The sequence below is a fragment of the Rhipicephalus microplus genome, chromosome 6, assembly GCF_043290135.1.
Source record: "Rhipicephalus microplus isolate Deutch F79 chromosome 6, USDA_Rmic, whole genome shotgun sequence".
Classification (NCBI taxonomy): domain Eukaryota; kingdom Metazoa; phylum Arthropoda; class Arachnida; order Ixodida; family Ixodidae; genus Rhipicephalus; species Rhipicephalus microplus.
This window is the reverse complement of record NC_134705.1, coordinates 98,228,715-98,244,095: the sequence shown is the minus strand read 5'-3', so window position 1 is coordinate 98,244,095 and position 15,381 is coordinate 98,228,715. Positions and strand designations below refer to the sequence as shown.

At 45.9% G+C, this 15,381-nt stretch overlaps 2 protein-coding genes across 2 annotated transcripts in view; both read left to right on the top strand.

Annotated features, from left to right (window-relative positions):
* Positions 1-3,854, top strand: part of LOC142765956 (uncharacterized) — a 42,822-nt gene extending 38,968 nt beyond the window's left edge. The window contains exons 3-4 of the mRNA XM_075867762.1: positions 1,916-2,155; positions 3,120-3,854. Coding sequence (XP_075723877.1) covers positions 1,916-2,155; positions 3,120-3,388 — 509 coding nt within the window. The 3' untranslated portion in view covers positions 3,389-3,854. The remainder of the gene's footprint in view (positions 1-1,915; positions 2,156-3,119) is intronic.
* Positions 3,855-5,771: 1,917 nt separating this feature from the next.
* On the top strand, positions 5,772-9,246 carry LOC119168519 (uncharacterized). The gene is made up of 2 exons (XM_075865369.1): positions 5,772-7,074; positions 8,995-9,246. Exons 1-2 carry the CDS (start codon positions 5,850-5,852, stop codon positions 9,165-9,167), a joined length of 1,398 nt encoding a protein of 465 aa, XP_075721484.1. The 5' UTR covers positions 5,772-5,849; the 3' UTR covers positions 9,168-9,246.
* The last annotated feature ends 6,135 nt before the right edge of the window (positions 9,247-15,381 follow it).

Here is a 15,381-nt window from a genome sequence, read left to right as displayed (position 1 = left end):
AATATTCACCGACTCAAGGTTAGTGGTCAAGGATTTCGCCTCTGGTTCTGTCTGTACTGAAGTATTTAAACAACTTGAAAATCGGACACTTTCTTTACATACCATTACCTGGTTTCCTAACATCTCTAACCCCTACTGGACTCTCAAGTAAACCTGAATGACACTGCTCACTCCCGGGCGCGCTCACTAACCGTCCGTGCTGGGGAGGACGTAGGTCCGCAGGTTGGCAGTGAGACGTTCAGGGATGCTTTACTTACATTCAGTTAAGTGGCTAAACACTGCCAGTTGAGTAGGCGGTCATTTTCTCCACCACACAACAAGTTGTCTAGACCTCAAGCCATCACGTTTAGAATGCTCCAGACCAGGTCCTATCGAAGCCTATTTTTCCTCACCATAATCTCCTTAGAGGCTTTTGACTCTACCTGTCCTGATTGTGGTGAGGTTAGTGACTTAGCACATATGCTCTGGCAGTGCCCCTCGTTACGGGGTCCGAGTCGGCTCACAGAAGAATATTGTGACTCTGCTTTACGAAGTTCAGAGTTGCAACCACAACTATGGGCTGTCCGAAGAGCCCACGACGCGGTGGTGAGGCTAAGCCTCCCCGTTCCTATGTGGGAGTGGCCCGCGACGTTGCTCTAAAGGAGCAGCGTTTCTCAGGACCCAATAAAGTTTTTTGTCTGTCTGTCTGTCTGTCTGTCTGTCTGTCTGTCTGTCTGTCTGTCTGTCTGTCTGTCTGTCTGTCTGTCTGTCTGTCTGTCTGTCTGTCTGTCTGTCTGTCAAGTGCACCAACGCTACATCGAATACACGGGAGTTCATTTTATATCCGGAGTGTTTTTTAGTCACATGAGGTCAGGTGTCGTGCGTCGGCGGCGATGTTCACAACCCCACTGCGCATGCTCGCTCCTCGCGTCTTGTGCCAACTGTTTGCTCTCCCCTCCTCTCTCGCCTTGGAAGGCGGACGCAGGCAGCGTCTGCTATTAAAAACCGACTGCTCAAGCTCCACAACCGTTCACTGGCCAACCCGTATATGTAGGCACTGGACAGCACATCAGCGTCCCACCACTCGTCGAAGGCAACGCTAAATTCTCCTTCATGCAATACATAGGAAAAGCAAAGACGAAAAACAACTAAGCGTTTCCAAAGTATACCTGATGACGCTACAGTAACGTGATACCCCCCCCCCCCCTCTCTGCGAATCAATTACTCGAGTTTCCCCGTGGGAAGATGTGGGCAGCATTTTCTTCATCTTTCACTGTAGAGAGTCGTACAACAAGGACACTTGGTCACACTGCCAGTTAGAACAAAGTGGCCCCACTTGCTGCCAATTGAACCGCACTGGTTTTCAACGGAGACCAGTTGCTTCCAGCTCAAACGCTTATGGCTAGTGTTGCTGGTCAGTTGAGTTTAACTGGAACGAGCTGCTTTCATTTGAAAGTTATCTGGGACCTGTTGATCCCAGTTGATGCTTGTTGAAAGCAGCTGCAATCCAACGTAAACTTTCACAAGTCGTCTCGATTTTCTTGACTTCAACGAAGCAAGTCTTGGACCTAGAGACAGGTTGTCGAGACGTAGCCTGCAGCAGCACTTTTTCTCAGTTGTTTATTCGTAATTTCTTATTGGTGGAGCAGTTTTTGTGAAGGAAAATATCATACTATATCCCCTTGAAATTGAGTGGAATATTTGTTGAAAGTTTGGTGATATTCATCAGCGAACATTAACACCTTCTACAGCAGTACAAGCTTTATTTTACGAGCACACATGCACATTTACCAGAAAAGTATTAAGGCATGGTCGAGAAATAGCTTTAGGCATGTAAAATTATGCCACTGAAGAGCGGAGGTCAATTAAGCCTGCATAAGAGCTTAGATGTTTTATTGGGGCTCACTGAACGACAGGATGCCCTACTACAACGCAGAACGACTACCAGGGAATGACAACTTGTGGCACTGGGCTCCCGGCGACCACCCACACGTTCTGTCGGTACTGGCAGTGGCGGCGAACGCGCCAGGCATCCAGGCGCACATGGTCACCCTAACACCCAATGACGGCCTCGAGCAATTTGCTGGCATCCTCGCTGTCAGCGACCTCTGCATCCACGAGCTCCACCTGTGGAAGTCCCTGCACCTGCTGTGCTCGGCACTCATCTACCTTCGAGGTATGCTTACCAGAATGGGCAGGCTACCTTCAGGTGGAATCTCTAAACGCCGCTAAAGTTACAGAGGTGCCACCAACAGTGGATGATGGGGAAGGTAAAGTCGTTGCTCGAGCATGCTGGTACGACATATTGAAGGAAAATGGCACGTAATACAAAAGACCACGCAGAGAAGGACGCATACTGATATGCCCTTGTCTGCCTGGTTTTCATCTTTCGTGCCGTTTCCCTCTAATTTGAGGGAAGAGGCAGCTACACCCAAAATTGTTCCCCTGATCCCCATTACTCCGCTCCCTAAAAGCAACGCATAAGTTCTCCTCCTCTATGCCCCCCCCCGCCCACCCTTTTTCACCCATACATAAAAGTTTATCCAATAAATAAAAGTTTATCCAATCCAATCCAATCAATCAAGAGAGTGTTCGGCGCCGCTTAGGCGCATTTGTGCATGCATGACCCTTCAGAGATCCGCAGTCTGAAGCGGACGACTTTATACATGGTGGTCAAGTGCCAGAAGATGAAGACATACGGGCATGAGCATGTGTGCGCCAAATTATGGCATGACACAAGACGTTTTTTTGCTGATACATTCTGTCTTTTGGTGGCGCGTAAAGGCCTATAGCTCAGCAGATTAACGTACAAGACGAAGTAGAAAAATAGGGCATTTGTAGCTCGATAGCACAAAGCTTTGTGTACGAATTTCTCAGAGTAAAGCATTCCGGGTTTTATTGCCGTACTGGGACGAGTAATTTTGTCTACGTAGAAGCATTACTTTCCGGAAGTCCGTATAAATAATTAGTATCCTGTATAGCTCTTTTCGTGGGCCAACCGCCCCGGCTAGGGGTGGTACCAGCTCGACCACCGGACCAAAATGAATATTGCGTCAACCAGCATGCTTTAATTTCCAAGAAATAAGTGGGGCTTTCTTTTTAGCTTTGTGCTGCATTCGCACCAACTCCCCACGACGCAGGCCAAGGCTGGACCGCGAGGCCATTCGAACTCTTCAACGTGTACCTGCACCACACAGACCTGGGGCTCCACAACGCGCTTGTCTGGAACCGGCGCCCTTTCGAGATAACCTCGCAGCCTGGTTCCCTGTGGTCACTCCTCCTGAGGCTGCACGATGGCTTGGCCACGGTATACGCGGTCATCTCGACCACCGAACACGCGGCCACGAACTTTTTGGTCACCGTAGTCGTGGCTAACAGCGCCGACCCGGCTGATACGATCAGTCGTTGACGCCAGTCCACTTCGGGATGCCTGCAGGCCGTACACCGCACGTACGGCAAGGAGCGTGTCCTGTCGCCACGCTCGTACGCTCAGCAGCTAGTGTCCACGCTGGCCGAGATGTTTCGCACTCCACAGCGCGATCTGCACTCTATTCACGATATCGCCGATATGATGTATGCATCCACGGCACCTATTGTTGCCCCCTGCTGAAGAGCTCGGACAGCCCAATCTGGACGCTATTCACCATACGGCCGATGTGATGTATGCATCCATGACGTTTTTGGTAGCGTGCTGCGGAAGAGCTTGAAGATATGAACCGTGATTTTCGCGGGAAAATAATTTTATTTACGCAAATACACGGCGCAGCAACTTCCTCATGCGCCGATCGTAATCATCTGTGTTGATAATTTGTTGTCGCCTAAAACCCCCATTCTGTTGCATGTACGTTAAAGCTTGTATTATACGCTGAACTTCCTTGATTTGTATACTATGAAGACCTATGTGAGCACAATGTTAAATTGCATGTGTAATAGAACTTACAATTTCGTATCAACAAAGATCTTATTTCATTTGCTCGCTAAATCATGATGTCTATTCCCACCTACGCAGTAGGTGGGCTAGATAAATATCGGGTGATTAGTGATCACGAAAACACTCCTAGTGTTATTAGTGACTCGGAATATACTACACACTGGATTTTTGGAACACTTTTAGTTCAGTCCTCGAAGGTGTAAGTTTAACCTAGAATGCCCAACCACTTTCAGGGCTGCGCACTCTTTCCAGAATACCTGAACGGCCACGGAAGTCTTGTAGGACGGGCCAACCAGATTCGACTTTGCTGTGGGCCCGGACCTGTGGAAGTTTTCTGCTATATATTGACCGCTAGATATGGGAGGCGTGGCTTGGCTCATACGTCACCTTTTTTTCCCAAAGCACGCCCACTTCTTCCTTGTCGGCTTCTTCCGGTAGCATCATTCGTCACATTTCTATATGAAGTCGTCTTCCAAACTTCTTGTGCAGTTGATGGTAATGATGGTGGTGGTGATCCTCCGGTTGCCAGCGGACGCTAGTTCTTCTCTATGTCCCTCGTGAGCCAGGCGATTTGACTGACTTAAGCTTCGTACAATATCTGAATTGATTTCTAGGCCAGTAGGCATTGCGATAACGACGAGTAGCTGAAAGCTAGACAGCTTGAGGTAAGTGCTTGAGGAGACCGCTAACCCTGATTCAGTGGGCTTTTTTTTATGAAGTTTAACGTCCCAAAACAACTCCAGTCCCGGATTATTTCGATCATCTAGGATCCTTTAACGTACTTTTAAATCGTACGGTACACAGACCTCTTATATTTTGTTGGAATCGAAAACTTGCTGACACTGTAGGGATTGAAGCAGCGGCTTTTGAGCCAACACTCACGCCACCACCAGAGCACCGTGGCAGGCGTGTGACGCAGCTTCCATGTAACCTAGCACTAGAGACATATTCGCCACTGCACCTCGTTCCTTCTATAACAGTGAAGGAACCATGACAGTTGCGAGGGATGAAAAGCGATGTAAGGAACTGATATAAATGCACTTGGGCTGCGCATCCATAATGCAGCTGATGCAGTGTTACGAGAAATGTCTCGAATATTCCCAAGAAACGGCGCAGAAGAAAAATAAGTACGAAAGTACGAAAGAGCACACAAGACATAGTTCAGTAGAGTAGAGTAGAACCTCGAATAGTGCCACACACCCACGCAGGGGAATTGGCCATGAACCGGGTAGTATAAAAAAATTGTGTACTTCCTCTTACTTGTGTCCTCTTTTTCCTTCTGCGTTGTTTCTTGAAATGTACGGTTACCAAATCGCCTAAATGGACATCCTTCTCTAAGAAATATTTCTTGACTGCGGCTTAAACCATGACGCTGTGCACGCAGAATACAGCCCACTAATACTGGCAACATTCGAATGAGCACATTTCATAATCCTGGTCCCTAACCGCAACTGCACGTGGAGAAATTGTTCCTGCTGGGTACTAGTCTGCCACGAAAAGTCATAACTGATGAATAGGAGCGCTTTTAAGCAAATCTATGCCACAGTGTATATGCAAGAGAGCGAAGTTTGGAGATGCCCAAAAGTATATATTTGCTTTAACAGTGGACCAGTTTTTATCATCGCACGTATGGTCACCAACGCACACAATTATATCTGTGGGCAGAGTCTCAAATATAAAAGAACTCAATCAAGACTATTGCAGATTGTTTGTACAGGCCTTACCGAAATTTTTTGTGTACTTACAGACGAAATTGTCATACCACGGTGCGATAAAATTAAATACGACCATAAGAATCTTGGGCTTATGCGCTTGGCTTCGTAGTGGAGCTCGGCAGTGGGTAAGCGCCACGTAGTGAAGAGTGATCAAGCAAAGCAAGCAAACAATAAGAGGCCCCACCCACCATAGAGCGGTGCACCCAAGGAGGATAGAAAAGACAATGTCTTTCGAGCAATTCATTCGACAACTGCAGGCGGTCGATATTTGGCCATCGAATGCTACTACTGGGGGGACGGCCCAACCGAATGAGGTGAGGGCTGCTGCAAATGACACATATCTTCAGCCAGGCCAGCCCGGTGCTCCAGCCGCTGGATACCCTGGTACGTACGGGGCGATTGCTCAGCAGACACAGCCGGCACCAGCGTCAGGCGGCTTGTACTTGCAGGCAGTAGGGCCGGGTGCACCAGCCCCTGGATACACAGGCACATATGGGGCGAATGCCCAGCAAATCTCGACCGCAGATCCTGCCGGTGGCTTGTATGCTCAGCCAGTTGGTCCCAGCGCATCAGCCACTGGATACCCTGGCCCTTACGGAGCGAATGCTCAGCAGAACGAGATGGCACCTGCCGCAGCTGGCTTGTTTGTACAGCCAGTCGGGCAAGGCGCGCCTGCTGGTGCGTACATCATGCCGACCGTGTCCAGTGGCCAGCTCAACCAAGGTGGAGCCGTTGCAGGTGGAATGTATGCACCACCGCCCGGGACTGCCTTTCCTACACCCATGTACGTGGGACCTGTCGGCGCAGGCGGACAACAGATTCAGACCGCCGGAGCTGCCGCACGGCCGGTCGGCCCGACTGGTCCTGCCATTGGGTACTTGGGTCAGGTCGGGGCAAATGCTCAGCAGGGTGGGATTCAAGCTGCTGCAAGCGGCACACCCGCAGCGCCGTCCAGGCGGGCCAGTGGCGCCCTTGAAAAGCGCCCTTCGGTTAGTAAAAAACACCACAAGAGCAAAACGCCGCAGAAGAAAGCGTCAATTACACAGCTTGACGGGCCGGCTGCTCTGGGTGCACGTGCTAGTGCCCGACCGAGCCTGACGACGGCTGCTTCTGCGAGCAGTATTTACGCGCCGCAGGCCGAGCAGACCACTCCAGCGCCTCCTGGATTCCTCGGGCCGATTGACGCAAGGGCTCAGCAGAACGAGATTGGAGGTGCTGCATACGTTGGACCTGCTGGGGTGGGCGCGCAGCCTCTCCAGGGTGGCGCTGCTGCTTACCCATACCCCTATCAGTTTCAGCAGGGCATGCCCAACGCCTACGGTCCCATGCCACCAATGCAAGCCGGTGACAACTCGGGCCGTCCAATCTATCAAATTTTCTACAACCCTTTTCCATCGCGGAGACCATCGCGGAATGCTCCGACACCAGCTCGAATACCACCGGGTCCCAGTAAGTGAAATTTCTTGGGTCGAAGCTTGATATCAGTAGTAGATAAAAAAGCCAGTTCCGTTCAAAACGGGGGAGCGTTGACTGCGTTAGCGTTGCACTAAGCGACTATTCAAATTATGATTCAAGTTTTACCATCAAACCTAGTTTATTAATTAAATAAGATATGCTTATTTCCCGCGACTACTGACCAACATAAACACGTCCCTTTCGATCACCGCGAAGGTGGAGTCAACGTTTTAGAGATGAACAGCGCAAACGCCTCTTAGTCAACACATCATGATCCCGTCACTTCCGCCGTGCTGCTTAAAGAAAGTTGGCATGTTTTTGGGACAACATGGTTCATTCTAGTATGTTATAAAAAAGAGCCAGCTTTACAATAAGACGTCAGTGTAGAGCACGCAAGCAGCCGCTTTTTTTTGTAGGGAGACAACATGATCACAAGAGGTGGTCATGTAGGCTTCCTAGTTGAATGCTTTGTGAGGTGACACTTTGAGGCAGCTTCTGGCTCTGATGTGATGAGTCAGGAGCATGCGCGGCCTCGTAGTCAGGCTGACCACGATCGAGCCCAAAACTGCCTCTAGGTGTCGCGCCGCTCAGCTAAAACCGGCTGCTCACACACACTACACAAACCTGCCCGTGGCTGTACATGTGTATAACTCTTGTCTATCTCCTTTCTCCTTTCTGTTGTGTAGTGTTAATGCTTTCTGATGCCATATACCAGGGGGAGCTAAGAGCTGGGAGATGGCACTGGGCCACAATGGGCAGATTATCGGTCATTGGGCAGTGAGTAGGGCTTAAAAAATAGGTTGTAGTTTAATCAGCTCTCGTATAGTATGCTTACCAGCAGTGAAATAACCCTGTATTCGCTCTAGTGTAACGCGACCGCGATTTTAACGTGAGGGCTGACTTTTCAATGCGTGCAGGAAAAAAAAATGAGTATTTCAGTGTTTGATTGGTGTGAGACCTCCCTCAAGCGTTCCTCGCTTTTAGTTTCACACCTTTCATGAAGGATAATCACAGGGATGCGAAGTAAATTACTGTAATAATAATAATAATAATAATAATAATAATAATAATAATAATAATAATAATAATAATAATAATAATAATAATAATAATAATAATAATAATAATAATAATAATAATAATAATAATAATAATAATAATAATAATAATAACATTATTATTATTATTATTATTATTATTATTATTATTATTATTATTATTATTATTATTATTATTATTATTATTATTGGTGTTGTTTTGGGATATTTGTAAGTAATAATAAGGCTATAGTTATTAATAAATAAATAACAGGTAATTGCCCACCACAGTAGATCCGAGGTGCAGGCACTCGGTTACTGATCCGAATATTGCGGGTTCGATCCCTGCCGTGGCGGTGGCATTCCTATGGAGGCAGAACGCTAAAAGCCGGGCACTACATGACGTGCTTCGTAAGCATATTGTGGTTTTGGGATGTAAACACCTAGTTGTAATTATGAAAAATAACCACCTATCTAACCCACCCTATACTTGAATAACTTAGCAACAACCGTGGCCGTGTTGCATGCAAACGATCACTCAATCGATCATTTAATCAATCAACTTTGTTTTGACGACACCAAGACGAACATTTACGGTGAAAAACCGTGGCCGCAAAAAGGCTTTCCAATGACAGCTTGACAAAGCCCAGCCACCCATCGGTGGTGAAACGAAAGGGTACAGCACTTGATCTCAGATGATAAGAGAAGACAAGAAAAAGAATATGCAATGAAAAATGCTAAACACTTCCCGACGATGCCCGAGGTAAAGCGAGGTAAGTGAAATAATTTTTATCATGTAAGCATTTCTGGTTTGCCGTGCACTAGAATAAACTCACTCGGGTTTTCGTGTCTAATTCAACCTTTTTTAAATTTTTAGAGCCCACCATCAACATCAATATTCCTCGCAAGGAGAACAAACGCCGCCACGTTGAAGTCAACCAGCACGACTTGGCGGTCCATTGGGCGTTCTGCATTGCCGCCACCGCTGTGCTGATATTCACCGTTGTCGGCGCCTTCATCTACCTTCTCTACCTTTTCTCCACGCGTTAGCGGCGTGGGAGAGACTCTGCAGTCGTTAAATTCTAGGCATATTGTATAAAGGCTTTATCTCCCGAAACCCACGTTCTGTTGTAGAGTATGTTGTCTCAACTGCAAGTTCATCGCCACGACAGATACGCTGGTCGAGCTTATGCTCTGCTTGATTGGTTGTTTATGTTTTTTATTTTATATCAAAACTTTCCCCGCAGTGCTTAGCTGCTCAGGCTGATAATGAAACAGCGTATACACACAGCTCACAATTGCTGAAACGTTGTGCGCGTACTGTTTCGTAGAGGAAGGTACAACGTAAAAAGATAAATGTAAGATGGGGGACTGATCGAGGGCTCTTTTTCTTTTGTTAGGCACGGCTTATAAATTTAAAATTTTCAGCTTCATTGTTGATTGATTGATTAATATGGGGGGTTTAACGTCCCTAAACAGCTTCATTATTTGTTGGTTTCATAAGTTAAGGTCACAAATTTACACGCTTACCTAAGCACTGTGGACAAAATGTTCTTCAAATATTTTATCCATATTTCATTTATCTTAGTTCCCGTCGAGATTCAGCAGATGGTTCTTGAAAGCACTTCCACATACATTTGTCGTTAAAGATGATTGGTTTACACCTGCTATGTAGATCGTAAGGCATGTGATCAGAATGGTGCTAAAAAAAAGGCCGTTCTAGCCTCTTGCTGCTCTGGGAAATGAAAGTGTATATATATAGTGAACGTTTACCCCATGGGCCAGAAACTTGTAATAACTGTATAGTGAGCTGAAGTACGTCAACGGTCGAAGTGATGTAATGCTTGAAGTGAAGTAATAAATAGAAATAACTTTTAGAGGAGGATTGGCTAGGAACACATTGGGTCAAGAATTTCTTGATGTAATGAAGGACCAGTGCCGCCTTTGTGAAGCCTCGGCGGTTAGCGGTTGTGCTGAAATATTGGCTGAGAAATGTGAATTCTCGCCATTGGCTACCAAGATGTATATATAGAAAATTTACTGACATCTTACTGCTCCCGCATAGTTCGGTACCAAGTACTCAAAATCGTTAAACATTTTCACTAAGCACATGTACTTAAGGCAACTCTAAGAAAGAGCAATAATATAAGTTAAGTGCGACATGTGGGAGTGGTTTTAATGACACACAACTCCTATGGGCGGAAAAAAATGCTTAGCGATAACGAGACCATTGCTTAGCATGGTTGACCTGCTGAGACACCGAGGCCAGTGCTGCAACGTACAAGGAGGAGTATACTTATACCCATCGGCATTGATGTCGTTGCACGTAAAAACACTAAAAGCTTAAGTGAATGTACGAACAACGCAAACTAAAAGTTGTTACAGCGTAACTACAAAAGCGAAAAAGCAAGGACGCTGAGTTTCAACAATGATGTAATAGTGAGGTGGTGTACAAATATAGGCGAGAAAAGAAGAATATAGGCATGCGTAGAACCACTGCGGTGCAATATTTCGGCAAACCTCACGTCTTTTGCTTGATTGATATGTGGGGTTAACGTCCCGAAACCACCATATGATTATTACAGACGGCGTATAGTGGATGGCTCCCGAAATTTTGTCCATCTGGGGTACTTTAACGTGAACCCAAATCTAATTACATGGGCCTACAGCATTTCCACCTGCATCGGAAATGCAGCCGCCGCAGCTGGGATTCGGTTTCGCGACCTGCGGGTCGGCAGCAGAATACCTTAACCACTAGACCGCTTCGGAAGGCAAACTGTTGTCTCTTGTTAATTGAGCTGGAAACAAATACGCAGCATAAAAATGACGAAGAATCGCAATATCTATTTTGTGAAAGCGCATCTGATGAGGAACTTACACTTGGATACCATCAAACATACTTGTGCGATAGGCTTAAATTATCTCACGCGAGGCCTGCGAGTGGTGCTTGTTCAGTACCTCGAAACGCTTAAAGAGGGACACGCAGCCGCAGTCTTGGCAGTGGATTACCATTAAACCCGACCATCCTCGCGCGGCCTTGAGTTGGTAGAGTTGAGGTAACTCAACTCAGTTGGTAGCGTTGAGGTTGGTAGGTAGCGTTGAGGTAACTTGCGCCTATTGTAGTGTTCGTGAAGTTGTTTCACTCACTCACATCTATTAAAGCCGCCCTTTACTTGTATGTGCCATGTACCACAAACACGCTATGGCGATAAATCACTCAGTGGGTGGACTATTAAGAACGGAAAAGGTTAGTACTGCGGAATGGGAATTCAGTGCTCAATATTTTAATGTTTTCAAAATCTATGCGTGCTTTTTTCAATTTTTCAGCCGTGGTCTCGTTTGCATCGTAAAATACCGCATGTGCCTTTATTGTATGCCATGACTTTATGCTGCTTGTTTATTCTATTGTTGTCTGCTTTAATGTTTTCTAATTAATGAGCAATACATTCAATCACCCGTCTCACTTGACCACTTACAGTCATTTATCATGCATCGTACGTATAAATAAATAAAAAACTCTGCTAGATTTTATGACTCGATCGCCTAATATTATACGACTAGTTGTATTATATTTCGATGTCCTTTACAAGAACGACACCGGTGCAACACTGGAGCGTGAGGCCGGAAGAAGCTGGGTGTTCGGCCTCGTCATGCGGTGTAACTTGTAATTCCCAGGGCACTCGTCCTAACTCACCTATTGGAAGGTTAATAATTTCGCGGAAGATGGCACCATCAGCGAAAAAGCCCGGAAATAGACAAAATATTGGTGTCCTTTATATAGTCCTTTACCTTGCGAGCTGTAAGTTTTATCCCCCTTTTTTTTTCTAACTCATTAACCTTCATCGAGAATGTTGCCGAACAAGATCTACGGACTAGGCCAGTTCTTTTACAGGAAACGACATTTCTCGGCCCCCACCTAGAGGTGTAAAAGCTATAGGTTATAAAAGCAAGTACATCGCACGTTCTACCAGGCAGCGCAACATAACTTGTATATCCTGTGTCGTCTCTGTATAGCGTGGAGAACGTATATTTTTGAAGCCGTAGCATACGTCACCTGCATTCGGACATTTGTAGATGAACACGCGAAATTGTCATGAATTTGCAAGAATCATTTTGCGTCTGACAAAGACAGAGTGAAAGAAAAAGCTCCCGGTGAAAGTTAGCGTTCTGGAAATGTTCAAGAAAAGGTAAACAGTTTACCGCTGACGTGGGCAGTAATTCAATGATAGTGATGATAAAAGAAGTATGAGGAAGCAAGTCACAGACATAGGTGACGTAATCTATTTGGTGTAGCGGTAACTCGAGTTTGTTGACTCGGGAACTAGTATTCAAGGTGAACCCTGGTGCCTCAATTTATTGAGAGTGCCTTGAAATCGGGTATTTAATCCCATAAAGTATGGTTCACTTGATCGAAATAATGCTCACCGAGGACATTAGGGACGGCATAAGTCCAAAGCAGCTACACGGTAATAGAGGTCGCTGCACTGGAAGCTATAGAAGTACAGAAAACCAAGTTCTCGAGGTTGGAATACCAGAGGAAAGTTGAAGTGAGTAATACGTTTGCTATTTACCGTAAATGATCCAAGAGCTGAAAGCTGGGCTGTTTCTAATGAATGTGATTTCCAGCGCTTGCTGATTTGGCAAAATCATAGCACATGCCTACTTCAGCGTTGATAGATAAGTCCCAGGAAAATAAAGAGTGTCGAGCTTAAGCCACGTCTCGTTTCTAATGAATATGTTATGGGGAACAGCTCAGGGAACTGAGTTGATCGTAAAAACTATGGCCGTCTACTGTGAACCAATAACGAGAAAAGATGACAAATAGAATGTGAACTTTCGACAGTTTATTGATATTGTCTTATGTTTACAACCATATACAGAGTATATAATCCATGACATGCATAGTATCTCACAAACAATTCGAAAGCGCAACACCCAATTCATCTCAATTACCCCCCTCCCCCTCTACGAACAAAAAAAGAAACTCTTTCCGCTTGCGAGGGTGAGCGAACAGGATGAGAGAAGGGCAAAATGCTTTGTGAAGGCCAGCATCGATAAGGTATCGAGCCTAACCCTCTTGACAGTGATAATTCCCGTATTGAGGACAGAACTGAACAATAACTTCATTAAAAAACACGCCGCAGATTGATATTGAGTATTTCAGCGTTGAACCTCAACCTCGTGCTTAGGTTCAGCCTTTGCGTTTTTAAATTGAGCTCAAGAGAACGTAGTCGCATGCGCAGGGAAGCAAACTCACCCACGATGGTGAAGACTAGTCGAGACTCCGATCGGGTACATAGAGCCGTGAGTTTTAGTTTGAGTGAGTCCGGGTGAATAATATTTTGGTGAATTTGAGCCCAGAGTAAATAAAGTTGGGAAATATTTTATCGAGTCTGAGTCTGGGTGAATCCGGTGGAGGAAAATTTTCTTGGGGTTTAGTCTGAATGAGCTTTAAAGGCAAAATAGACTTCCTGAGTAAATCTGACTGACATCCACATTTTATCCCGCTTATGATCACGTGTAGTTGTTTTCAGAACTTGCTTCTCTGCCATCAAAGCATGCAGCCCATGCCCCCAAGAACTAGCAAAGAAAGATAATTTTTTGGGGGGAGCTAGTTTCTTTCTTAGACATAACAATATTCAATTTTCAAGGTAACCAGCTGGTTGTCAACAAACGAAAACATGCCAGTGCTAAATATGAAAGGTGCCACGTGCGCCTTGATTAGGTTCCTCGCAACCACTTAGACCTTCAAAGCATTCGTTCAATGAACAAACGAATAAACATTTGGAAGTGAGTGCTGCATGTGTTTAGTGCCAGTGTGTGTGAGTGTGGGCGTGTGAATGTGCCGTCGGTAAACGTTCTGAATATTTTCTTTGCAAGTGAGCAATCAACTAGCAAGACAAGTGGTTTTAAAGCACAGACCTTCAGTCATAGCTTGCGTAAGATGCTAGAGAAAGCCCGGAAACAGACCTTTTCTTCGGTAGTTTCCTGGCTCTAGCTAGCAACATCAAAAAGCCGGATGAAGACAGCAGATATTTTTATTGCCTGTGTTAAAAGTCCCCTCATTGCATCTCAAAACACAAAAAAAGAAAATAGCATTATCCCCCCCCCCCTCCCAGCCGTTTTTGTTGCGTTACAGCCAGATATTCGACATCTTGTTAAGTGGGTGCAGGCATAGAGTTTCCTAAAATTAACTAGAGGGCATTCTGGCACTCCGATCGGTTCAGCGGCCATGGGAATGATGGGTAGAACACACATTTGCCTAGTCTTCGTATTTGCGGGCTGCGAATAGTATTTGCGGCTTCGTTTATTGCTGTGTTTCGGTTTTCTTTAAAAAGAAAGATTGAACCCCTTTGAACTTCGTGAGCCGATTTGGAAAGTAAGTCTAAAAAAATAAAATGATGAAGCGCAACCGCTGCTCATTTGCACATACTTGTTTCGTAAGAAAACAGCTCCAAGCCACACGAACACACACAGAGCCAAAAGCAGGCAAGACGTACGAATATTCAACAAATGTGTGTACTACCCATCATTCCCATTCTCGCCGAAGTGCCGTGTGTTGCAGCTCCCATAGACACTAGCGCCAGAGTTCCCTCCAGTGTGTGTTAAGAAACTCTATGGGTGAGGAGCACAGCTCGGCATAAAGTAGCAGCCGGGTAATCTTGGGCATACGAGACAAAAGGTCACAACAGCGGCTAAATGTAGAATACTCATCGTAGAAGAAAACTGTCGAAGTTTGTCGAATCATTTAGTAAGACCATGCACAGTTGCACCAGACCATTGAAGCGGTGGGGCTGTGACCGAACGCAGCCAAGTGCACCGTTAGCGCCGCGAGCACGGCCATGCACATGGTGGCGTTATCCTATAGTCTCCTCGGGTGAAAGCTGCGCAGTGATAGGAACCGTATGAAAAGAAAGAAAAAGTGCTATGGATCAAATCTTTTCGCCCAGGCATGCACGTTTACAGTGCTACAACGAAAACAGAAAGACTCGAGAAGGAAAGAACTGCGCAAAGTGTGCGGTGAGTATACTGAATACTACTTTTTGGAAACTTCGACACCCAGCGCAGTAGCAGCGTACCGCCAGAGTGCGGTCGTTGACATATGGAACAGAAATTATTCGCGTGCACACGGGCGCCTACTATTGCGTGATTTTTCAAAGTGACGCTCAAGAGCTATAGCCACAGCAAACTTGAAAGGTGACATTGACAGCATTACTCGGCCATAAGACTTCTGTGGTGCAATTATGTAAAAGTTCCAAATCCG

Bases quoted from the DNA above. Each gene is read 5' to 3' on its own strand.
- LOC119168519 (XM_075865369.1), top strand. From the start codon at position 5,850: ATGTCTTTCGAGCAATTCATTCGACAACTGCAGGCGGTCGATATTTGG. The intron at 7,075-8,994 runs GTAAGTGAAATT...TTAAATTTTTAG, and splicing joins TCGAATACCACCGGGTCCCA to AGCCCACCATCAACATCAAT.